This window comes from Camelus bactrianus, chromosome 27 (genome assembly GCF_048773025.1).
Source record: "Camelus bactrianus isolate YW-2024 breed Bactrian camel chromosome 27, ASM4877302v1, whole genome shotgun sequence".
Taxonomy (NCBI): domain Eukaryota; kingdom Metazoa; phylum Chordata; class Mammalia; order Artiodactyla; family Camelidae; genus Camelus; species Camelus bactrianus.
In genome coordinates, this window is record NC_133565.1 from 10,311,457 (window position 1) to 10,337,294 (window position 25,838).

At 40.9% G+C, this 25,838-nt stretch overlaps 1 protein-coding gene across 1 annotated transcript in view; it reads right to left on the reverse strand.

Moving 5' to 3' along the window:
• Positions 1–25,838, reverse strand: part of GABRG3 (gamma-aminobutyric acid type A receptor subunit gamma3) — a 429,923-nt gene that overhangs the window by 15,919 nt on the left and 388,166 nt on the right. The window contains exon 7 of the mRNA XM_074354051.1: positions 716–868. Coding sequence (XP_074210152.1) covers positions 716–868 — 153 coding nt within the window. The remainder of the gene's footprint in view (positions 1–715; positions 869–25,838) is intronic.

Below are 25,838 nucleotides of genomic sequence, written 5' to 3' on the forward strand. Positions count from 1 at the left end.
GGAGACTTTGCAAAGATTTTAAAACTGAGGCAGTTCCCTTTTTCTGAAAGACATTTTTTGGGGGGGAAACAACCTCTGTATTATACATTACCTGTATTCACAAATCAAAATATTGAAAGTTAGGCAAAAGTCTTATCATAATTAAAAACTGCCTGCTATAATACATGTTGCACAATCATAAAATCACTAGAATTTAATGTTTTATTAAGAGGACTTTGAGGGCCAGAGATAAATTCATGAAACACTTTGAGCTTTAATAAATTGTAGCTGAAAAGAATGATCATTTTCTTGTTTGCTGGGAAAGCTACTACAGACAAATAGAACTTCTTTTATTAAGAGACCATTTTACTAATTTGTGTCATCAGTCCTCAAAGGCGTGTAGCAAGTTCTATTTCTTTACACTGGCATAACGAGACTTTTGAATGCGGCAGGTTCCAGGGCATGACTATGTTTTTATGATGACATCATCCTTAGAGCCTACTATCGGATGATGCAGTTGACTTATTCTGAATCCCTAACCTCAACTTAATTAAGTGGCACACAGGGAACTCTACTGTGAGGAAGAGCAACATATCTTGGCTACTTTAAAGAACCATGGTTCATGCAGCCCTCACATTAGGTCAGTTACATTTGAACTAAGTCTTTTTCATTGAAAGTATTTTTTTTTCTATATTAAAGTTACACAAAACAATAGAAGAGTTTTTTTGAAACTCACCTAATGCTGTTCTTGCTGGTGTAGCATCTTTTTTGATCCAAAATGACACCCAGGATAAAACTACAGTCAGTATACAGGGAATGTATGTTTGAATAGTGAAGTAGCCCATTCTTCTACTCAATTCAAAATATATAGTCATGACAACATAATCACCTGTAATAAAGTATTGTCAAAATTAACACAACCTTCATGTCTTAAAAATAATTTGAGGAAATAATGTATAACTTAATTTGTTAAATGAGTAACTTGGATAAAAATACACAAGTACAGCAACATCAAATTGGAAAAAGACTCCAGCTGCTGGTGCCCTTAAACTTAAGTTTTGTAGTATCCATGGCTGTGCAAGGCATTTTACTGTAAAAGATACATGTTAATTAACAGAGGAGGTAGACATGCCAGACCACTACTCAGTAAGCTATTATTGCTTGTGTTTATCTGTTTGCTGCATGTCGAAAATCAAGGGTAACAAGTAACAAACTCAGCCCCCAAGCAGAATCATTGCCATTTGGCTTTTTCAATAGTAACAGACGTATACATACACTTTCATATCAAAACTTGTGTAACAAATTTATATTTATATTTTCGTAAGATGAATTTAAGCTCTCAATCTTTTACTTTATGTTTTATTTAATATTTTTATATTTACCTTACCCTTTCATGACTCTGGCACTTAGGCTGCCAACCCAGAAAACAAACAGAAGAAATCACTTTGTGGCACTCTGCTCCCTCCTAACTAAAGCAAACCCACAATGTAAAAGAGTTGGGATGAAAATGGATGTTACCGGAAATTTCATAAGACTGCACGAGGGACTGGGAGAAGGCGCATGCCTAATACATTGTACATTTATTCCAAAATCGTCTCTATTCGTACCTTTCCTAGGTGATCTGCTGCTCAGATTGTGTCTCTCCTCCTCCTCCTGTTTGAATTTCATGCTTAAGCCCGCTGGATTCAAATTCAAAATTCAGGTGACCAGAACTGGATTATCATCTCCATCACACCAACACCTGCTCGTAACTTAGGTCCTTCTTTCATTTATTCACACACCATCTCTGACTCATTTTCCCTTCTTCAACTCCTGTTCTGCTCTCAACTCCTCTTCCTGCCTAATTCAGCTACTGTCTATCTTAGCCCCCACTTTCTCTAACAACCTTCTCTGCTCCAGACCATTCTGTGCCCTGCCACCAAAAGGATCTTTCTAGAACATGAAAATTATTATTTCCCTCCCCTAATAATCCTTCACCAGCATCTTGCGCCCCCTGTGCAATTCTCACAACTTTATCATGGCCTTGTTGGAGCCCAGGGTAGGCCACCCCTAAACGTGCCTCAGTGGCATATTGATTATTTCGAATTAGAGTTATTTAGAAATGGCCACTACCAACAGGGACACTGTGACCCTCCTCTCTACCCCTGAAAGTAGGAAAAAATGTGAAAGTTGTACTCCTTGCAACTAGAGGTAGAGGACAAACTTATCTCCAAGAAGCCTGTATAAACATATCGTGTTACTTCAATTTACCACCCCAAGTCCATGCCCCATTTGGATTTCTTACTAATGAAGCATGCAAAGCCCAAGTTTTCTCCTGTAAATTCCTCACAATTATTGTTTCTTTGTCTAAAAAGTATAAAAGCTGTCTGGCCACTTCTTAGGTCCCATTTCTATGAGACCTCCATGTGTGTTAATTAAACTTTGTTTCTTTTTCTCTTGTTAATCTGTCTTGTGTCAATTTTATTATTAGTGCAGCCAGAAGAAATCAAGACGGGGGAGGGGGGAATTTCCCGCACTGACAATCTACAGTGTTCTGCACGAAACACCCATGCCTTGTACTCCGTGGGGTATCCCCAGGTGCTCAGATGCACACGGTCTCCCCCAGCAGCTGCCGCATCTCTGCCCTCCTGCCTAGGGTGCTCTTCTCCCTCTACCTGCATCCAGATGGCTCCCACTCAACTGTGAAGCTCAGCTTGGAAACCATTTACTTCACCAGGAAGTCCTCCCTACCCACTCCTAACAATGGTGTTAATTTATTTCTATAATTATCAATATAATATCTGCCTTAAAACCAATAAGCAAGGCAGGTGATAGAATATATGTCTTGTTTATCAATGTCAACTTGATAAGCAATCAATTAGTATTTTTTCAATGAGAAGTCCCATTTTTAAAATTTACAGGGAAACTATATTAAGCCCATATGAAAATCATGCCTTTCAATAAATTAGAATGTTTTTTGCAGGATGTGGTGTTCGGTTGTAGCAATACTTAAGATGACTGATAGGCACATCAATTTTGAGGTCATTTCTCAAGAAACATTTAAAATTTTTAGCAAATTAGTCTTTCACTACAAAGGAATTAGAATAATTAATCTGAAGTAATCAAAAACACAAAAACATTTTTCTAGGTAATATGAATGTCAAGTTACATAATTTCCTATGGAAGTATCATTGAATTATGTCTGATATTTAAATGTCTATTAATTTTTACATACATTTTGGAAAAAAACAGCAGAAAACAAACAGTACACAGAAAAACAAAACATAATAAATCACCCTAGCAGTTATGAACATAACCCCAAGAGAATATCCAAAGAGTTGAATAATTTCTTCAAAAGCCATTGTAGGTTCCTTAGTAAGATAAACAGGACAACTTCAGAGCAGACACAATTCATTTCAGCAAATCTACCTGCTTTGCCCCAACCTGAGGTGAACAGGTTCCCCATTTCCTGTGTTCAGAATACCTCTTTGCCTAACTCAGAGGTCTTGCCTGGATACCCCACCATCAGGTATAAAAGTGAGAAGCCATCAGGGCTACATTCTGGGGTCTGATTCTATAATTCATCTGGCTCTTGGTGAGATTCTGGGACACACCCCAAAAAGTGGTTCCAGAGAGCACTATGGATCTTGTTTTCCAGCTTTCACAGGGAATAAATACCTGGAGAAGCAGCGGCAAGGGAATTTGGGGTTCCAGCTCCCTGGTCCCCCACAGGAAGACCAACACAAAGTCAATGTGCCACTCATCCCAAATTGGAAGGAAGAGGCCATGGAGTTCTCATTTTCTCATTTTCTGTGCATATGTAACTTGTTTGTCTAGGCCTGAACTAAAACATATCTTCTTAGGAGGTAAAATCTCTTCCCTGTTCCTGAAAATATGAGGCTGGAAAAGTCCATTCTTAAATTACATTTGCCGTTAGTTCTAGGACTCTTTGACTGAGAAGGAAACGTTGTACCTTCTGCGTGCCCACCCTCAGCAAGTGCACACATACTTGCACACCTGCTACTTCTACATACGCAGGCACACCCTCGTGGCCCTGGCCAGCTCCAGCGTGGGTGTGGAGGCTCAGCTCCAGGTGCGCGCTTCTTGGAGGCCCTCCTTCCTTCTCCGAGGTGTTTTCACCATGATCAGCATGCGGCGTTCCTAATGCAGTTCATAAACTAGACTGAAGTGGTGTTTGCTCTTTGTGGTTGGTTCTTTCCAAGCTAGAGACTTGGGTTTCTAATTGACTCTTGTGACAGGCAACAGGGGTCAGTGATTCTAGAATCCACAGAGGTCATGGAGCCCACCCTGGAATGTGCCTGACACCTACTTCCCAGAGGAAGATAGAATGAAAACCGCTGGGGAGGAAGGGAGAAGCTTCTCTTTGATGTATCAAGGTAGAAAAGTTATCTTGGTCTTGGTGGAATTGTGAGAACAAGTCACCTTTTGCCAACTGTTCATTTTTGTGACGCTTTTTTCCTTCTAGGCCAGTAAGAAGCACTGGAAACATTCTGGGAGAACAAGTGTGTTACTAGTTTTTAGGACAACAGCACAGAGTAGACATTTAATACATATTTATAAAATACAAATTTATCAAGCTAATACTGTGTTCCATGAGCTACAAAGATTAATAAGATACAAAATCTCCCTCAAGGTTAAAGACCAGCTACATCTTCCATAACGTCCATGGTTCCCAAAGAATACTATTATAAATCATTATTTACTCAATGTTGTGGATACCCACATTTCTTTATTGTACCCCAGGCACCAAAGAGTTCCTTTGGATCGCCTTTAAATGTAGTTGTCACTTCCCCAGATTTCTTCTCCTTCTGATGGCCATGTCTTCTCTCCCTGTCACAGAGGTACCCACTCTCTGGCCTCCTTTCAAAATATCCTAAGATTAATACTCCTCAAAAACCAGTCAGGGCCTGGTAACTAGCAATTAGTGCTCAGCACAGCAAAAGTCTAACCTTCTCCATTCAAGTCAAGATTGGGAGGACTTGTCCTTTTTTATTTTCTTTATGACATCAGTTTATGAAAAAGTTCTTCATTTTACAGAAATTAAATGTATCAACCTTTTATTTTATTGTTGGTGCTATTTGTGTCATCCTTGAGAATTTGTTCCCTAAACTAAGGTTATAAAGATATGTACTATTTTTTCTATTAGTTTTGCTTTTTTCCACTTATTTTTATGCAGTTGACTGTTCTTCAAATTAAATTTTTAAAAATTCCATGATCAGTTGTCACAGCATCACTTACTGCTACCCCCAGTCATCTGCAGCGGCACCTCACATGTCCATGTGTGTGTGGATCTGTTTCTGCATACCAGTTCCTGCACAATTACCACACTATCTTAACCATTAAAACTGGGAGGCGCACCCTAAAATAGCCCCTGATCAGTCACATACTTGTACAATTTTCTCTTGAGAACCTAGGCAGAAACTGGCCAACAGAACTTCCTTAATTTGGTCATTTCATTTGGGAAAAACTGAATGGATTTTGTAGATTGGCTGATTTCAAATTTGTTCCAAAGAAAGATTATTGTGGGTGGGCCTGGCTTAAACAGGCAAAACCCTTAAAAGAAGAACTGGGACTTTCATGTTGAGAAATTATCCTTCTGGTCTTGAAGAAGTAAGCTACTGTTAGCTCTACAGCTACAAACAATAAATTGTGACAATCACCTAATGAGTTCAGGAGGTTTTTCCCCAGTCAAGCTTCCAAATGAAAATGAAGCTCAGCCAATACCTCAGCCGCAGCCTACGAGAGCCTAACCAAAGGACCCAGAGAAGCCATACTCCTCACTCACTTACTCACAGAAACTGCTGAATGATAATTGTGTGCTTTGTCTCAAGCCATTAAATTTGTGGCAATCTGTTACAGAGAAATAGAAAACTAAGGGAGAGTGACATCCAGCAGAATAATCAAACAAGCTGTCCCCTCAGTCATAGTCCTCCCTCAGTAACATTAACTTGGCATCCATTTAGGGACAAAAGTGCCTTTGTGGGAGCTGTGGGACTCAGATGGGAGATTGTGTTGAAGAATGAAGAGAGTCATTTTGAGAAAACAGATCCATACCCAGGTGGCAGACTCACTGACTGTGGTCTCAGCCACAGACCTAAAAACAGCTCTGCTTGTCTTAGGACTCAGCTACAGCCCCGTTTGGCTTTGATTCTCTCACCAGCACCATATGTCAAGGGACCTATGAGGAGTCACACCCACTGTGTGTTGGCCAACAGACATACAGAACTTGGTCTCAGCTGTGCACCATAAATGGCCCATGAGCCAGCTCCTGCCCCTCCTGGTTGTGGTCTGGGAGCCCCTAAAGGACACTGGTTTAAATAATCCCCCACAGATAAGAGACCTTTTGTAGAAATCCAGGAGTCAAGTGGAAAAACTAAAGCACACCACTAGAACAACAACAATAAAAACCCAAGATTGGACACACTGAAGAGGATCAGAGGAACATCTTTTTTTTTTCCCCTACTTGTTCTTCGAAAGTGTAAATTTCTTATTGAGTTATAGACAGTTTACAATGTTGTGTCAATTTCTGCTGTACAGCACAGTTTTTCAGTCATACATGAATATACATATATTCATTTTCATACTCTTTTTCACCATAAGCTAATACAAGATATTGAATATATTTCCCTGGGCTATACAATATAAACTTGTTTATCTATTGTATATATACCAGTCAGTATCTGCAAATCTCGAACTCCCAGTTTATCCCTTCCCACCAGCCTTCCCCCTGGCAACCACAAGGCTGTATTCTATGTCTGTGAGTCTGTTTCTGTTTTATATATAAGGTCATTTGTCTTTTTTTTTTTAGATTCCACATATGAGTGATCTCATATGGTACTTTTCTTTCTCTTTTTGGCTTACTTCACTTAGAATGACATTCTCCAGGGCCATCCATGTTGCTGCAAAAGGCATTATTTTATAATTTTTATGGCTGAGTAGTATTCCATTGTTTAAATATACCACAACTTCTTTATCCAGGCATCTGTCAATGGACATTTAGGCTGTTTCTATGTCTTGGCTATTGTAAATAGCGCTGCTATGAACATTGGGGTGTAGGTATCTTTTTGAATTAGGGTTCCTTCTGGATATATGCCCAGGAGCGAGATTCCTGGGTCATATGTTAAGTCTGTTTTTAGTCTTTTGAGGAATCTCCATACTGTTTTCCACAGTGGCTGCACCAAACTGCATTCCCACCAGCAGTGTAGGAGGGTTCCCCTTTCTCCACAGCCTCTCCAGCATTTATCATTTGTGGACTTTTGAATGATGGCCATTCTGACTGGTGTGAGGTGATACCTCATTGAAGTTTTGATGTGCATTTCTCTGATAATTAGTGATCCTGAGCATTGTTTCATGTGTCTATTGGTTATTCGTATGTCTTCACTGGAGAATTGCTTGTTTAGGTCTTCTGCCCATTTTTCAATTGGGTTGTCTGTTTTGTTCTTATTAAGTCATATAAGCTATTTATATAAGGAATATATTGTTTTATGATATTTCTACTTAAAATTAGTTTCTCCAAACCTTTTTGGTAACTTGAAACTTGAGATTTTTGCTAAATTAAGTTAAATAATGGAAATTTATTGAACGTCCTGCTCATTTCCAAACAAGATAAAATATTGAAAAATTAATTACTGAATATAGGCTTCCTTTTACAGAGAAACTAGATATTTAGAAGTATTTAAAAACATCTAATGATACACTGAGATATTTTCTATAAAATGCATGTTTTTAGAAATTATAAATTATATTTATGTTTGCCACACTACAAAATGCTAGCATAAAAGACAGTTCATAATTGCTTACTTTGTTTTTGCAAGAAATTGAGGTTTTCAAAGTTTAAGTAATCTGATGGATTAATGTAATTAAAACTACCAAAAGTAATAAGGAAAACATTTTGCATGCGAAAGAAAAAGGTATAAGAAATTGAAATGCATTTTGTTAGGGGAAAACGAAGTAATTCTGTCTAAAGAGAAAGTAAAAAGAGAGAGAGGAGGAGAAAGGGAAAACAAGACAAAATCTGAAGGTAAAAAGGAAGCTGTAGAAGGTTTATGGGAAAAAATCTGAAAAAAGAGTTTTATGCATGGTTAGGACTGGTTAAAATTAGAGTATATTTAAGTAAATAAATAATTTTAGTGTTAAAAGTAAGCTGATGAAAAACTAGAATTTGGTTTTCTTTCTCTGTTAATAGAACATGTTTTTATTTAAGAACATTGATCTGCTTTTTATAACAGATTGTAAAATTTCTTTACCTTTTAGGTAATCTGATTTAACTTTCTGTATTTGCTTTTAAATCTTTTATTATTACTCTGCTTAAGTGAATACATGTTGTTTCACAGTGACTTATGATCCCATTTGACCAATGTTTTAAAACTCTCAAACTGCCTCAATTCAAACTCTAAATGAAGTTCTTTTCACCTCTAGCTAACTTTGGGATGCTTGAGAGGGCCCCTGAACATCTCAAAGAGAGATATTAAACTAATTAAGCTTATTTGATATGTTAAATTACATGGGAAGCCTTATCAAATGAGTGATGATAAACCTTCTTAGGCTATATTGATGGGTAAATGTTACTATTATAAATATTCTAAAAATTATATGAAATCCCTAAAATCTGGAAATGGACTGGTATAATGTTATAATTCCATCTCTGATCTTAAAATGTTATATGTTGCAGAAATAACCAAATTTCTTTGTCAATTGCATTGTAATCAGATCTTTAAATGTTTTGTCTTTATTATTTATAGACAGTTTTTTTACTCTGATGTTTTCATAACAATGAAGATCTTCAAGAAGATTTATAGTACTGATTTTTTGACAAATATGGTTTCCTAATAACTTTTACATCAAACCACTGATCTGGGTAAAAAATCACAGAACTCTAATGGAAATTCAGATGGCTTCATAAACTGTTAACAAAAATCCAGATCAACAAGAATTAGTTACATAGGACTGAATGAACTAAGCAATGTGGTCATGAGTTAATTTTTCTCTGAAATACTACTAAATTTTAATCTTTGTTTTTCATATATGCAAAAACCTCTCCTCTTAAGCTAACTATGGATGCAGCAGTTTGAAAGCGCATAACTCTGTAAACAAAGATAAGACATTTACCTTTCCACTCTACCTCCAGAATTTGGAAACTCTTAGTGAATATTCTTATTTTTATGGCACTACAGTTGCTCACATAAGTTCAATAAAAATCTGTTCTCCCTACAAATAGGACACAATTGGAAACATTGGTTATATTATCAAGGCTTTGACTGTAAATTCATATATGAGCCATCCATAGACTCATATATGACCAAACAAATGTAAAGAACTAAGGTGGACTTTACGGTGCCTTAAAGCCCCTTGGAGAAACAGCCTGATGCCTTGATTACAGGGTTCCCAACAGCCTTACCATGTGAGTAAGGAAAGTCATATCCTAGCAGATGCAAGAACTTCCAGAGGCTTTGAGGACCTCGAGAAGAGAGGAATTCACCCAAATCTGAAGGTTTGCTGGCAAAATATGATAACAAGTCTTGACACGGCTATTCCTGGCCATGAGAGGCCTTTTAAAAGTTCTGAGATTCCTGTATAGCACAGGGAAATATATACAAGATCTTATAGTAGCTCACAGAGAAAAAAATGTGACAATGAATATATATATGTTCATGTATAACTGAAAAATTGTGCTCTACACTGGAATTTGACACATTGTAAAATTATTATAAATCAATAAAAAATGTTAAAAAAATAAAAACAATAAAAATGTATTTGTGGCTAAATAAATAAATAAATAAAAGTTCTGAGATTCCTTATGACAAGCTTCAGCAAGAAACCAGACCAAGCCATTATACTCATGCTCAGGGACCAACTTCCCATGTATTGCTTGGAATCACTGCCTACCTAGTCCTTGCTTGCTACTTTCCTATCTCAAACTGTCTTAACTAATGTTTATTTGAGTCCTACCTCTTAAGTTGTATAACTTTCTTTGTGACCCATCAAACTTCTAACATTCACATCCTGTCTCCAATTCACATAATGCTGTCCCCACATCTTAAGACTCGACACTGAATTGACAGATGATTTCACACGGGCAACAGCTGACTTCTGTCCTGAAACCCCAAGAAATTTGTAAACAGCCACCTGACAAATACCATCTGCATGACCCAAGTTATTCAACTGGCTGTTTAAGTTCCTATGAACCACAGGTCCCTCTGTGGGACAAGATGGATCCAGAGCAGGCAACCATATCACTCCAGCAACTCAGAAAACAGGGTATTACCAAATTTGATCATCAGTGTCGCCTCTTGCAGGTTTCAATCAAAAGAAGAAAGTTTGAGAATAAAATGAATAATAAATAAAAAATTTAAAAAGTAAAATAAAGTTCCCCTAAAGTAAGGCCACAGACAATGAACCTGGTGTGGCTATTAGGGACTCAAAATAAAAAGGATCCAGGCAGTCATGACAGACCTAGGATTTAGTCATATATCCTGTGTTCTTAGAAAAACCATGAACTGAAGCCACATGAACTTTTGACTCTGCCAAGCTCCATGCTTAGAAAGCCCCTTATGGAAAGCTACAGTGACAGCCAACCATCAAGGACTTGTGGTCAAGCTGTAAATGTCACCCAGTCCCCTTACAATTTCCCCAGTTGTGGTTTCTGGGGTCCCTGGCTTTAAAACCCTCACCCCCTCATCCCTCCACAGGAGAACTAATTTTGGTTGCAGCCCAAGTCTATGTATCCCCAGTTTGCAAACCCTGTGAACAATAAAACTGTCTTCAAGACTATCTTGAAATTTTTCTGGGATTTATTGCTAATTTAGGTTGACACTAAAAACAAAGGAAGTCTGAGAAACTTTCACATCCCAGAAAGCCTAAGGAGATACGATGACTAAATGTAAATGTGTTATTGTGGATGGGATTCTTAGATAGAAAACTGATATTATGAGAAAAAAAGCTAATTAAACTTGACTAATTGGAGTTTATTTAATATAAATATTGGTTTGATTGTTTTGACTACAGAAAATGAAAACAAAAAGTTAACAGAGGGACCTAGATGTAGAGCATACTGCAACTCTCTGTACTGTCTTTGTAGCATTTAAGTAAATCTAAAACTATCCCAAAATAATATAATTTTTAAAATAGCATGAACCAGAGATAAGCAATCAGGTGTGCATTAATTGGACTTAAATATTTTTATAATTTATCTAGGTTTGAATAAACCTTCTACTGTAGTAGAGGTACACTGTCTAACTCTCAGTTTTTCCTATGGGAACCTGCTCTCTCTCACTTCATTTAGTCCTCATGAAGCTGTCAATCATCTCTGGCCCTTTCCATTAATGATGATATAATCTACTTCTGGCCAATTGGGGTAATCCATGTCTTTGTTTGTAGTGATTACAATCAAATAATTTGTATTTAACCTATCAAAGATGTAAGGGTCAGGGCAAACAACTAATCTAAAATCTGGAGAAACAGGTGGGGCTTCAAGATGGCCGAAAAGAAAGACATGGAGCTCACCTTTTCATACAAATACATAAAAAATACATCTACATGGAGCTGGTATTAAAAATGTTTAAATTTGTATGGAAACAGACACACACACACACACACACACAAATCACCAAAACAGTCTTGAAAAAGTAGAATGGATCTGGGGAATCACATTTCCTGACTTCAGACTATATTACAAAGCTATAGTCATCAAAACAGTATGCTCTTGGCCCAAAAACAGACACACAGATCAATGGAACAGGACATACAGTCAACTAATCTAAAGCAAAGGAGGCAAGAATATACAACAGAGAAAAGACAGTCTCTTCAATACGTGGTGCTGGGAAAACTGAACAGCTACCTGTGAAAGACTAATTAGAATATTCTCTAACACCATATACAAAAATAAACTTAAAATGAATTAAAGACTTGAATGTAATACCAGATACTATAAAACCCCTGAGAAAAACATATCAGAACACTTTTTTTCTTTTGCAGATTTAGTATTTATTTATTTTTTGAAACATTTTTATTGATTTATAATCATTTTACAATGTTGTGTCAAATTCCATTGGAGAGCACAATTTTTCAGTTATACATGAACATATATATATTCATTGTCACATTTTCTTCTCTGTGAGCTACAATAAGATCTTGTATATATTTCCCTGTGCTATACAGTATAATCTTGTTTATCTATTCTACATTTTGAAATCCCAGTCTATCAGAACACTCTTTGACATAACAAATCACAGCAACTTTTTGATCCGGCTCCTACAGTAATGAAAATGAGAACAAAAATAAACAAATGGGATCTAATTAAACTTAAAAGCTTTTGAACAAATAAGGATACCATCAAAAAAAAATGAAAAGACAACCCACAGAATGGGAGAAAATATTTGCAAATGATGTGACTGATAAGGGAATAACTTCCAAAATATACAAATAGCTCATAAAACTCAATATCAAAAAGAAAAGCAATCCAATCAATATATGGGCAGAAGACCTAAATAGACATTTCTCCAAAGAAGACATCCAGATGCCCAACTAGCACTTGAAAAGATGCTCAACATCACCAATTGCTAGAGAAGCACAGATCAAAACTACAATGAGCTATCACCTCACACCAGTCAGAAAGGCCATCATTAAAAAGTCCACAAACAATAAATTCTGGAGTGGGTGTGGAGAAAAAGGAACCCTCCTACACTGTTGGTGGGAATGTAAATTGGTGCAGCCACTATGGAGGATAGTATGGAGTGTCCTTAAAAACTAAAAATATACTTACCATATGATCCAGCAATCCACCCCATGGACATATATCCAGAGAAAAATATAATTTGAAAAGATACAGGCACCCCTATGTTCACAGCAGCACTATTTACAATAGCCAAACAATGGAAACAACCTAAATGTTCACTGACAGAGATATAATGGAACACTATTCAGCCATAAAAAGAATAAAATAATGCCATTTGCAGCAACATGGACGGACCTGGAGATTGCCATTCTAAGTAAAGTGTAAGCCATAAAGAGAAAAAAAATACCGTATGATATTACTTAAATGAGGAATTTTTTAAAAAGGACACAAATGAACTTACCTACAAAACAGAAACAGACTCACAAACATAGAGAACAAACAGTTATCAAGGAGTAAAGGGTGTGGGAAGGGATAAATCAGGAGTTCAAAATTTGCACCTCTTGGGGAGTGATGGAAATGTTGGCTATCTTGGTTGTGGTGGTGGCTACATAGGTGTATATATCTCTCAAAATTAATCAAATTGTACATCTGAAATATGTGTAGTTTACTGTACAGGAATTATACCACAATAAATACATCTACATGTGAAAAAATTTTCACAGGATACCTGTTGAATTCTGGCAGAAGTTCTTTTACAAGTGGAGTGATAAAAATCTTCATGAAATGGTAAGGGGAAAAGAGAGAGAATCAGGATAGGACCTGCACCCTGGGGAGGAAGTCAAAAGAGAAAAAGCACCCTCACCAGCATGGAGGTCAGCTGGGGCAGAAAGAGAGCTTCTGAGGCTTGGAGGAGAGTGCAGGAGTTGCTTTGTGGCAGACAGAATGGAAAGAAACCACCACAGATGGCCTGTGTAATCCCCAGCCCAAGAAGCAAGACTGCTGGTGCATGCGGGTACTGAGTGCTGGGGCTCAGGCTTCAGATGTTGGACCTGGGGAGAGGACTGGGGTTGGCTGCATGGAGGAAGCATTAGAGGGCTGGAATGTGGTACAGCCTGAGGCTGGGAGTATGTGCAAAAGGGCTTGGGCCTGTCATAGAAGTCTCCACTGCTGACACATGCAAAGGAAGGGGTGGGATGTACCATAGCAGCCTCCTTCTCCATGAGCCCCCATGGCAATGCCCAGACACAAAATCTCATTGTTAACATGCTCTCATGAAGGGAGGGGTGGGATTTAGCCACAGTGATATCCTTCTTGGCCTTCTCTAGAAGGGCGCAATTGCTGGCAGATTGTTCCCAAGTGGAAGTGGCACTGAAATCTGAGACCGTTCACATGAGATGTGCAGGGGTGAAATTAGAGTCATGTTCCAGGTGGCTGTGGTGTATTTATGCCACTGATGCCTTGGTATACTCAGTGCCTCCAGGACATCTGAGCAGAATATTGCTGCACAGCTGAGGCAGGTCTGAGGTTAGCAGAAGATGTATGTATGTAGAGGCAGAGCTGGGATCTGGGTTGACCCTGCAGCCTACAGAGGATCCAGGAGCATGGCTACATGCAACAATGGCAGGTCCTGGTGCCTAAAGTCAGTGGACCTGTGTTGGTGGCTTTCTAAGCACAGCACCTAAGGGACACCAGAGCAGGTAGCAGAATTCAAACTGCTGAGGCAGAGCCAATGGCAGCACCTGCAACAGTGTATTTTGTGATCCCACACAATGAGTGAAAGGTGACACCACAGAGGACACTTCCTGATGGACAGCTCCTGCAGAGGAAAGCTTAGCAGATCCTCTCCCAGCAGAAGCCTCTAGGCAGCCTTCAGTCCTGCCTATAACACACAGCAGCTCAGAAATGGATCTGGGGCTTCTATTCCAACAAGTGGGGAGCAGATCTGATACCAGATAGGGTGGTGATAACCGAAGAGTAAAGAGGAGGCCCTGCTTAACATTAGTGCAGGTTCTGGTCACCATAATACCAATCAGAACCTCAATCAAGAGAATAACAGCCAGCACACGTGGAGGAAAGATGTAGCAGCCATTCATACTAAAAACATCCTCTGAAACAAAAATACAGTACATATACAGACTGCACAGGGATGCTCCCACATGAAAACAGCCCTTCAAGAACACAGTAGATAACTTTTACTATTAAATTCATAGGATTACAGAAATATAAGTAAAACGAAGAAGTTGAGAAATCACTCCATAATAAAAGAACAAGAGAAATCTCCTAAAGAACAAACAATGAAATAGACCTCTACAGTCTACTGGAACTTGAGTTGAAAACGGAGATGATAAAAGCACTGAAAGAATTAAGATAGGTTATTGATAGAAATGTAGATTACTGTAAAAAGGAACTGGAGACTATAAAGAGGAGACAATTAAAATCAGAAAACTCAATTGCTGAGATGAAAACCAATCTAAACACAATATGTACTATGACTGACATCTGTTCTCTAGGGACAAACACGCTAATCTGCTTACACCACCGGTTTCAAATTTAGAAACAGACATTGGCTCCTGTTTTGATCAGATAGCCTCCCAAGGCTAAATCTAAGGTCATCTTTTACTTTTTTACTCTCTCGTATTATAAATTCATGGGTTAGTATTTTAACCAAAATTATCTGTATAATAATGCCTGAAAATGATAAAAAAAAAGAACAGATCTTTGGTGATATGATTAATGCAGACAGTCGGATCACATGTGGTACTGTAGGTTTTGCACTCCGCTACCTTAATATAACAAGTGAATGCATCCTAATCACAAATAAATGAGATTGTGCAGTAAGCTAGGCAGATTTTTAGGATTTCAAATTGAAAGTCTGGATTTTATAGAGAAGAGTGGGAATTTAAACAGCTCCTTTATTTAACACATACTATGTATGTCTGTGCTAGCCCTGGGCTGCTGTCCATAGATATGTCCCTGTCCCTCTCCATCCTACTCTGTGCCTCAAGGAGGCTGACAGTGGTGGCTATGTCCCCAGCTCCCGGGTGAGTGCATAGATGGTTACCAGTGGAAAGGCAACTGGCAGAGCAGAGTGGAGGAAGTTAGGATATCTCTCCCTCTCCCTGTCCACCTTGGACTGCTCTGAACTGGGCTTTCATGAAGCTGCTTGCCACACTCCCTCCTTTGCCCTACTAACTGGGGGTGTAGGGTCTCCCATCCTTCCTAATCTGAAGGATGTTTCACTATCCCCCGTTTTTCTTCTTTGTCCTTCAATCATTTGTCAGGCTAGCGCCCTGAATGCACCTCCCTCTGCTGTTTTCCTGGTTGCCCTCTGGCCAGGTCAAGTCCGCTGATAGGTACGCTTCCCATACAGAGAGTCTGTAAGTTCATCTGTCCTCTATGAGTCTTCACTTTGTGTGTTCCAGGCACCGGGCCCTCTCTCAGTGGCAGGGGTGCACTGCGCTCCTTCTGACAGCCCAGCTGCTCAAGGCCAGCCCTCTCCACCATGCCAAATGCAGCCCTCTGCCTGCTGACTGCCTCCTTGTCCTTTAGTTCCCACCTCCAAGGTCTCCTTCCTGACCACTGGGGCGAGACCAGGCTCCCCTGCTCATGTCTGCTCACAGAGAACTGCGCTCATTTGTTCTCTGCTCATCACAGTGGTGATTTCACATTTCTCTGTGACAGTGTTGATTCATGTCCATCTTCCCTACATGATTGTTAACTCCACGTTTGTGCTTCTGTCACTCACTGTTTCCTTCCCAATGCCTAGCAAGAGACATTATTCATAGCAGATGATCACTAGACATTCCAGCCAATAAATGAGTGAAAATCCAGTTCCTGCTTTAGACCTGAGCCAAACAGACGAGTAGGTTAAGCGACATATTACAGAGAAGGAGCTGCTGTGGACTCACTCTTTTGGCCATAATTCTTGGCACCTGCCAACTTTCCCATGTGCTTTGTAGTCTCAAATACAATAGTTTAATTCTCTGTACTTATCAGAATTGCTGGCATATTTTCTCATCCATCATCAGAACTCTTATTTTGTAAAGAAGCAGTATAGCATGGCAGCTAAGAGCACAGTCACAGAAACTGCACTGTCTAGATTTCAGCTTGGGTGGCTCATGTCTTTGTGCTCATCTTCCTCATCTGTGAAATGGGAATAATAGTGATATATATGTAAATATATGCAAATATTTACATATATGTAAATGTGTTATTGGGAAGGTTAAATAAGTTAATGAATGTAAAGCCCTCAGAGCAGGGGCTAGCAGGAGGAGGCTGTCAGCATGCCAGCTGTGTTTTAAAGTATGCTAATACTGTAGACACTATGTGCCCCTTTGGTGTTTTCTAGGAATGAGGACAGAAAGAAATTCATAATTTGTATCTACTTTCTTCAATAAGGATTACAACCTTAATTAATGCTAATCCACATGGCTTATCAAATCTTCTCAGAAGCCTACGGCTTCTTACATAGAAATAAACATTTCTATTAAAATAGTAGTTATGTATCAAAAGGGAGTTGGTTTTTGAAAACAAATATAAGGTTAATTCTCAGATTATAGTTGAATATTTTTTCTATATGAGTGTACCACTCATCAATGATTGGGTTGTTTATAGTCAGGAATTTGTCTCCAGATTTAGAGCTATTGTTTTAATAAAGGAGGATTTTAATGGGAAAAAAAATGGGCATTAGAAATCCAGTCTCCCCTGTGGACTATATCTTGTTTCCTGAGACTCCTGGGGAATTTTCTGAGATCAGCTAGTGCTTAGAATAAGAATAAGCAACCACTTCATCAAATCTAGGATTTAAATATTCTAGAGTTAGTCTTTTATCTTTTCTATCAAATTAAATCCTAAAAATTCTAAGAGCTATCATAATGCGCAATTGCAAGTATGAAAAATTACATCTCAAGCTTCATAAGGTTTGTTTTCTTGGATAGTGAAAGCATTGTGCTTAGTACCATTATTACCAGTCAGGTTTATCTGATAAGAAAGTCCTAATGGGCAAATATCTTTTTCCTAAATTATAACCAAAGGCTAGACTAAACCCAGCCATGTTTCAAAAAATTGGTGCTTGTCATGTTAGTCAGTAGGCAAGCCATGTGGATGGAGTAGTGGAAATTCACAATGATTATAATGAAACTGTAAAGCTTCCATCTTTCAGATATGGCATATGCTCCCAAGGGAAAGCATTATATTGGCCTCAGATTTCTCCAAAACAGCAATCAATGCCAGAAGACAATAGCACAATGTCTACAAAGTTCTAAACGAAAGAAACGGTGACTCAGCCAAGATACAATTGAAGAATAAAGGCATGAGCAGACATTCTTAAACAGGAAAGAAATCAGGGTATACAGCACTCATGGATCCTTCAGGGAAGAAAAACTTAAAAATAATACCCACCCAAGTAAGTAGTGGCTCAAATGAAGTCAAGGAGTAAGGGAATGTTACATCAGGAATCTCGGAAACCATTGAATCTATTTCGATATAGAACTAACGCAAAACAACTTTGGAAAATATCATTCAAGAAGATATTTTGAAATTTACAGACTCTAACAATAAAAAAAATCACAATGTAAGCAATAAGTGGCCATGTGGGATATTAATGAGAGGAGATGTTAGAATGACAGTGTCTCTGAGAAAGAGAAAAGCCATCTCTGACATCTGGAAACTAGCTAGTACTAACGGCCAGGGTTCTGTGTTGCCAGTGTTAGCCTGACACTTGCAGACACACGTGTGGTAGCATCCAAAATTAGAGCCAAGCCCTAGTCCCTTTAGTCTCTCCCCCAAAACCTGAATCCTATAATAATTAATTTATCTCCCTCTACTAAGATGCCCCATGGTCCCACAGCGTATATTCTCCCTCACAGTCACAAGTAATAACCCCAACTTGCTCAACTGTAAGTGTCATAGTGTCAAGGCTTTTGATTCTATCTAAAATTGGAGGACATAGCAAATAATCTGTCTAACTCTGAAACTTTAAAAAAAAAAGACTTCTCTTAGCTTCAGAGGGACCTTTATAAAATAATATATTTGTTAATTAAAAACCATTTATTTGAAACTGTAATTTTTCTATTTTCTCTTTAATTTCCTTTATTCTATCAGAATCAAGGGGCATTAAACTCACAGAGAAAAAAATGTGGCAATTAGTATATATATGTTCATGTATAACTGAAAAATTGTGCTCTACACTGGAATTTGACACAACATTGCAAAATGATTATAACTCAATAAAAAATGTTAAAAAGGGGGGGCATTAAATATACTCTCTAATTTTAAAAATAGCATCAACAGTATAAAATTATTATAAAACATTTCTATGTTTTCTCCACATCTCTATCAACATCTGTTATTTGTTGTCTTTTTGATAACAGCCATACTGACAGGTGTGAAGTGATATCTCATTGTGGTTTTGATTTGCATTTCCCTGATAATTAGTGATGTTGAGGCATCTTTTCACGTACCTATTGGGCATCTGTATGTTTTCCTTGAAAAAATGTTTATTTAGATCCTCTGCACATTTTTAATAGAGTTATTTGGTTTTTTGATATTGAGTTATATAAATTACTTGTATATTTTGGACATTTATCGCTTATTAGATACATTGTTTGCAAATATTTTCTCCCATTCAGTAGGTGGACTTTTTATTTTGTTTCCTTAACTGTGCAGGAGCTTTTAAGTTTAATTAGGTCCCATTTGTGTATTTCTGCTTTTGTTTCCTTTGCCCAGGGAGACAGATCCAAAAAGATGTTACTAAGATCAATGTCAAAGAATTTACAGCCTATGTTTTCTTCTAAAAGGTTTACGGTTTCCAGTTTTACTTTAAGACTTTAATTCATTCTGAATTTACTTTGGTGCATGGTGTGAGAGAGGAGTCTAGTCACATCCTTCTGCATAAAGCTGTCCAGTTTTCCCAGCACCATTTATTGAAGAGGTGATTTTTTTCCCCATTTATAGACTTGCCTCCTTTATCATAGATTAATTGCTCATATAAGTGTTGGCGTATTTCTGGGCTCTCTGTTCTGTTCTATTGTTGTATGTGTCTGTTTTTGTACTGGTACCATACTGTTTTGATGACTGTAGCTTTGTAGTACAGTTTGAAACCAGGGAGGGTGATACCTCCAGCTTTGTTCTTATTCCTCAGGATTGTTTTGGCTATTTGGAGCCTTTATCTTTCCATACAAATGTTCAAAGTATTTGTTCTAGTCCTGTGAAAAAATGCTATGACTAATTTAATAGAGATTTCATTGAATCTGTAGATGACCTTGGGTAATACGGTCATTTTAACATTAATTCTTCCACTCCATGAACACAGTATGTCTCTCCATCTGTTTGTGTCATCTTGGATTTCTTTCATTAATGTCTTAGAGATTTCCAAGTATAATTCTTTTAAACTGTCATGGTTTCTTTCCATTCTTTTCTGTTGTTATTTTTCCTGTTCAGCTTCAGTGATTTCCACGACTCTGTTTTCCTGCTCACTGACCTGTTCCTCTGAATCATCTAACTTACTGTTGATCTCTTCTAGTGTATTTTTTAATTTCAGTTATTTTATTCTTCATCTCAATTTGGTTTTTTAAAAATATAGTTTCTACTTCTTTGTTAAAAATGTCTAACTTCTCAATCTGTCCATCCAATATTCTCCTGATTTTTCTGAGCATCTTCACAATTACCTTGAACTCTTTTTTAAATTAACACTTGTTTCAAATTATTACCTAAAATATAAGATTAATAGCTTGTAACTATTAAGATTAATACATGTGGCAAACTGTATTTATGATAGTTACCTTGTAACAAATATCTTTGTATAAAATATATCTCTATGTATCACAATTAATGAGAAAAAGTGTAAGATTAACAATTTATGTTGGATTTTTTATTGAAGTATAGTCAGTTTAAAATGTAATGTCAATTTCTGGTGCACAGCACAATGTTCAGTCATACATATACATACATGTATTCTTTTTCATATTCTTTCTCATTATAGGTTACTGCAAGACATTAAATATAGTTCCCTGTGCTGTACAGTAGAGACTGGTAAGACATGACCAACCACCATTTGGCTGACCTGCTGCTCTTGTTTTGCCTATCCGAGGATATTTCAAGACAAGTAGAGCTGACTGCAAGTAACAACTTCTGCCTTCTGCAAAACCCACCAATCAGCACTTACCCTTCAGCATACCTCGTCTGCATAACAACTTCCACCTCCCTGGACCTGAGTGAGAACTGCTGGTGGGAAGGTTCATCCCTGCCCCTCTCTCTTTCAGACTCACCCCTTTCACTTTCAGTGTACCCACCAATCAAAACTTACCTGTCAGCACCCCTCACTGCATAAGAACCCACCAATCAGCTCCTACCGGTAGGGGTAAATAACCACGCCTGTAGGCAGAAAAGCAGGCTTCCGTCTAACTGGAGACTCCTCTGGAGGTTTCCAAAAATATTCCAGACTCTGCTGTTGAGCTGTGTCTCTCTCTCCATTCTTTCTCTCGACTTTCTAACATTTTGGTATGGAAACCTGGGACCAGTTTCTTCCTCCTTCTCTCTTTGACCTCCCTCCATACACTCTGGGAAGCAGTGCACAGTGGCAGCCCGTCCCAGGCTAACACCAACTCTGAGGGTAGGTTTCTTTTCTGACTTTATCTCCTTTCAGAGGAGTTGCCTGGTGGATCTGGTTTCCTTATCTCCAATTGACAAATTCACAGCCAAGGCAACTCTCTGGCTGACTTCCAAAAGCAGTTTTGGAGACCAGGACCACCCGACTGCCCGTCCAGGTGACTCCTCTCTTTCCTCTCTCTCCTCCCTTTAACAGCTCCGGCAGAACCCTTTTCCACTGCAGCATCTAGCATCCAACACCGGTCCATGATTCATCACTGGTCCCAACTCTTCTGATGGATGAGTAATGCTTAAGACCACCTCTCTGGGTCCAGGACCCTCCTTCTCTCCCTCTGCCTGAAGCCCCAGCTGGGTAGGAGTCCATTCCAGGTCACCACTGGGTGATCGATAGTCGGGGTTTTTGTGGGCTGCCACAGGGTTCTGACTATCCTGTTCCCAGGCAGGACGAATTTGGTGGGGATGCCCCCATTTTCGCTCCTGCCTCTGTCTGCCAGTAACCTGTGACAGTGGCAGGGACGCCACCACTCTCCTTGTTGCCTGGGATTCACTTGCTGCTCACCTACAATGGCTCAGGCCCATCCTAAGCCCCCCTGGGACACTCCTTGAGACTGTCTAATTTGGCATGTTTGAGACCTCAACCTTCAAGAGGTTGTCAAACCCAAACTTCTCATTTTCCTTTGTAATACTACACGGCTACAAAATGAACTTGACAATGGCAGCCAATGGCCTGAAAATGGCACTTTTGATTTCCAAATTCTTAAAGACATTGATAGTTCCCTCCAGTGCAATGAAAAATGGTCAGAGGCCCCCCTCTCCAAGCCTTCAGGTACCTCAGATCTCGTCGCTCCCTCTGCTGGTCTTGCTCTCCCTGCCAGATTCACCGCCTAAATGAACCTCCTCCTTGACAACCCCAGCCTCCCCGAACAGAAGCTGACCCTGAAAGTCCTCCCACCAATCCTTCCTCACTTGAATTCAACCCCACAGACAAACGCTCAGCTCCTCTCTACAACCCCGACCCTCCTTCCCACCCTGAGGCTCCCTCTCATCTCTCTCCCCCAACTCACAAGATCTCGAACCCAATCCTCAGCCCCTGATTCCACAACCTCAGGCATCCTCCCCCTCCGTGAGGTGGCCGGCACTGATGGCATCCTCGTCCATGGCACCTTTTCCCTCTCTGACCTCTCAACCATCGAAAAATGACGTGGGTCATGCTCAGCAGACCTCATCACCTTCCAGAAGGAATTCCTATACCTTACCCGGTCCTATGACCTGACTTGGCACAACATTTATGTTGTCTTTTCCTCATGTCTCTCCCAAGAGGACTGGGGGCATATCTGGGTGGCAGCTGAGGCCCATGCTGACACTCTCTACCAGCAACACCCCAGTACTCACCTCCTGGCAGCAGCAGCGGCCCCCAAGATAGACCCTAACTGGGACAATCAAGCAGCCTCCCCAGACCACCCAAGATGTGACGATGTCATTACCTGCCTCCTAACAGGCATGGAAAAGGCAGCCCTAAAAGCCATTAATTATGAAAAGATCAAAGAAGTCACCCAAGGTCCAGGCGAAAACCTTGCCCTTTCTCTTTCTCGTCTCTCTGAGGCCATGCAAAAATACACCAAATTAGACCCCGATTCCAGTGAGGGCCGCATTTACCTTCATCTACATTTCATGTCCCAATCCACCACAGACATTAGGAAAAAACTACAAAAACAAGAAGACGGCCCACAAACCCCTCAGCAAGACCTCATAAAACTGGCCTTCAACGTCTTCAACAAGAGAGGAAGAACAAAAAGCCCAGAAGACAAAATGTGATCAGGCCAAATGCCAGATGCTGGCAAAGGCCCTACAACAAGGGGCAATGTCTTCCCAAAGACAAAAGACCGGGGAGCCACCCGGCGCCTGCCTCAAGTGCGGCAAAACTGGCCATCGGGCAAAGGGCTGCCCCAGCCCTAGGCCCCCACCAGGGCCCTGCCCGCTTCGCAAGCAAAAGGGACGCTGGAAATCCGACTGTCCTTGGCAGAACCCCTCCGGCCTGAGCACATCCCAATCCCCGTCCACTTCTGACTTGACTCAGCTCCTCGGCCCGGCCACTGAAGACCGATAAAGCCCTGGGTCCACTGCCCCCGCCACCATCTCTCATGACGAGCCTAGGGTAACTCTGATGGCACCTGGTAAACCTGCATCATTCCTGTTGGACATGGGGGCCACCTATCCTGTTTTACCAGAATGCCAAGGACCATTGCAGAGGTCCTCCCTCTCTGCTGTGGGCACTGACGGCACGGCACTCCTTCAAGACCGAAGGAAACCAAGCCCCTCCTCCGCGCCTCACGCCCAGCCCAGCCCAGCCCACCCACGCCTTCCTAGTGACCCCGCTTGCCCGACCCCCATTCTGGGCTGGGAGGCCCTCCAGAAACTCAGGGCGGCACTCCACATTTACTTCTCCTCCACCTTTGTTCTCCTCTACCGTTCAGACATGCCCCCAACCTCAAACGTACCCCCTCTTTCTCTCCTTCTTCCTGACACAAACCCGGTCGTCGGGGACACATCACAACCCGTGGTCGCCTCCCATCACACCCCAATCTCTATTTCCCTCCTAGATCCCTCAACCACAGTCTGTCAAAAACAGTGCCTCCTGAGCCTCCAAGGACTCGGAGGCCCTAAGCCAAATATATGGAAAGGTTCCCTGCACGGTGGCCTGTCTATTGTGGCTGGATGGCCCCCATGCCCGAAAGCCCTCGGTGCCACTGCAGCCCTGGTAGATGAAAAGTTCTCTCTTCACCAGTCCCTCCTCGTATTCTCTTCGCACAAGACCTACACAGCCATCGCGCCCTTCTCAGCCTCCATCCCCCTCACTTACAACAGATGCATGCCACATCCTCTCAGACCCGCTCCACACCCCTGCAGCGTTGTGCCCCTCTCAGCCCTGCCGCCTTGCTACCAACTCTCTCTGATCCCTGACAACCAGCCACTCATGTCTCGAGGTGTTAGATTCCCTCTCTTCCCTCACCTGTCTGACCTCTCCTTGCCTGATGCCCCGACCTGGTTTGTTGGCGGAAGCTCTTCTAAGGATCCTCATCCCCAAGCAGGATGTGCCATCATTACCCAGGACACTATCCTTGAAGAAAAACCCCAGCCCCTCGCACTACCTCACGGCAAGCCGAACTCATCGTGCTCACCAGAGCCCTCACCTTAGCAAAAGGTAGACACGTTAACATCTACACCGACTCTAAATATGCAGTTCACATACACACGCCCACGCCATAATATTGCAGAACAAGGAGTCCTCAACACCCACGGAACCCCCATCTCTAACGGAAAACTGATCCATAGGCTCCTAAAGGCAGCCTTACTTCCGACGGCCACAGCTCTCCTCTATTGCAAGGGACACCGAGCCCCAGGAAGTGACACAGCCTGAGGCAATGCCTTTACAGATGCCAGCGCGAAAAGGGGCCGCCAGGGAGTCCATCAGATCCGAATCACACCCAAATGCCTCCCCATCGCTCCATAAATCAAACCCACATATACCCAAGACAAACGGCACACACACCCAAGTCAGGGCGCCCTGCAGTTCAGGGATGGCTCATGCTCAGTTCCAAAATCATACTCCCCAGTCACAAGGGAAGCAGACCCTAGAACAAATTCACTCTCAGGTTCACTCTGGACACCTCCCCCTCTATCAGACATTAACCCAGGATTTCCTATCCCCACTTAGAAACCCACCTTACAGCAAGTCGCTCTTGCCTGCACCACTTGTTCCAAAACATCTCCCCAAGGAGCCGTGAGGCCACCACCTCTCCCCGCACACCAGCACGAGGACACCTCTCTGGACAAGACTGGCAGCTAGATTTTACCCACAAATTTAATTATCCTCTGACCTTAGCCGACTCCTTTACTGGGTGGACTAAGGCTTTCCCATTTGCATCAGCAAAGGCCCTAGCAGTTTCTTCAGTTTTGCTACAACACATCATCCCCCTATTCAGACCCCCAGCCAGCCCACAGACAGACAGTGGTCCAGCCTTCACCTCCCAGGTCTCCCAACCACTTGCCAGAGCCCTGAACGTGTCCTGAAGTTTCGTATCCCTTATAGACCGCAGTCCTCTGCTAAGGTGGAGGCAGCCAGTGCCCTCCTAAAGCAGCATTTAGCTCAACTAACTCTAGCGTTAAAACTCTTCTGGACCCAACTTCTTCCATTTACTCTTCTTAGGCTCTGCACACTTCCTTGAAAACCCACCAACTTGATTCCCTTCAAACTGTTAAACAGGCAAACTCTTGCCTTACACAAACTCCCCTCCGATTCTGAGCCCCCACTCCCTGGCATTTGGCCTCCTCTGCACCTCACTCCACACCACATCTGACAATATGGTGACAAGACCTTCCCGTTGCCCCACATGCGAACTATGACTCACCCTTGACCCTCTCCCCCGGGGTGTATACCCGGGACAGAAGGCCCCCTCAACCTCACTAGCGCCCAAATAGCAGGGACCCTACCAGGTTGCAATAACCACTCCAACTACAGCCAAACTCATGTCCCTCCCACACTGGATACACAACTCACAACTAAAAAGGACCCCTCCTGATCCCAACCCTAAGAACCCCAACAAACACTCATGTGTCCGTTGCATTCCCACAGGAGCAA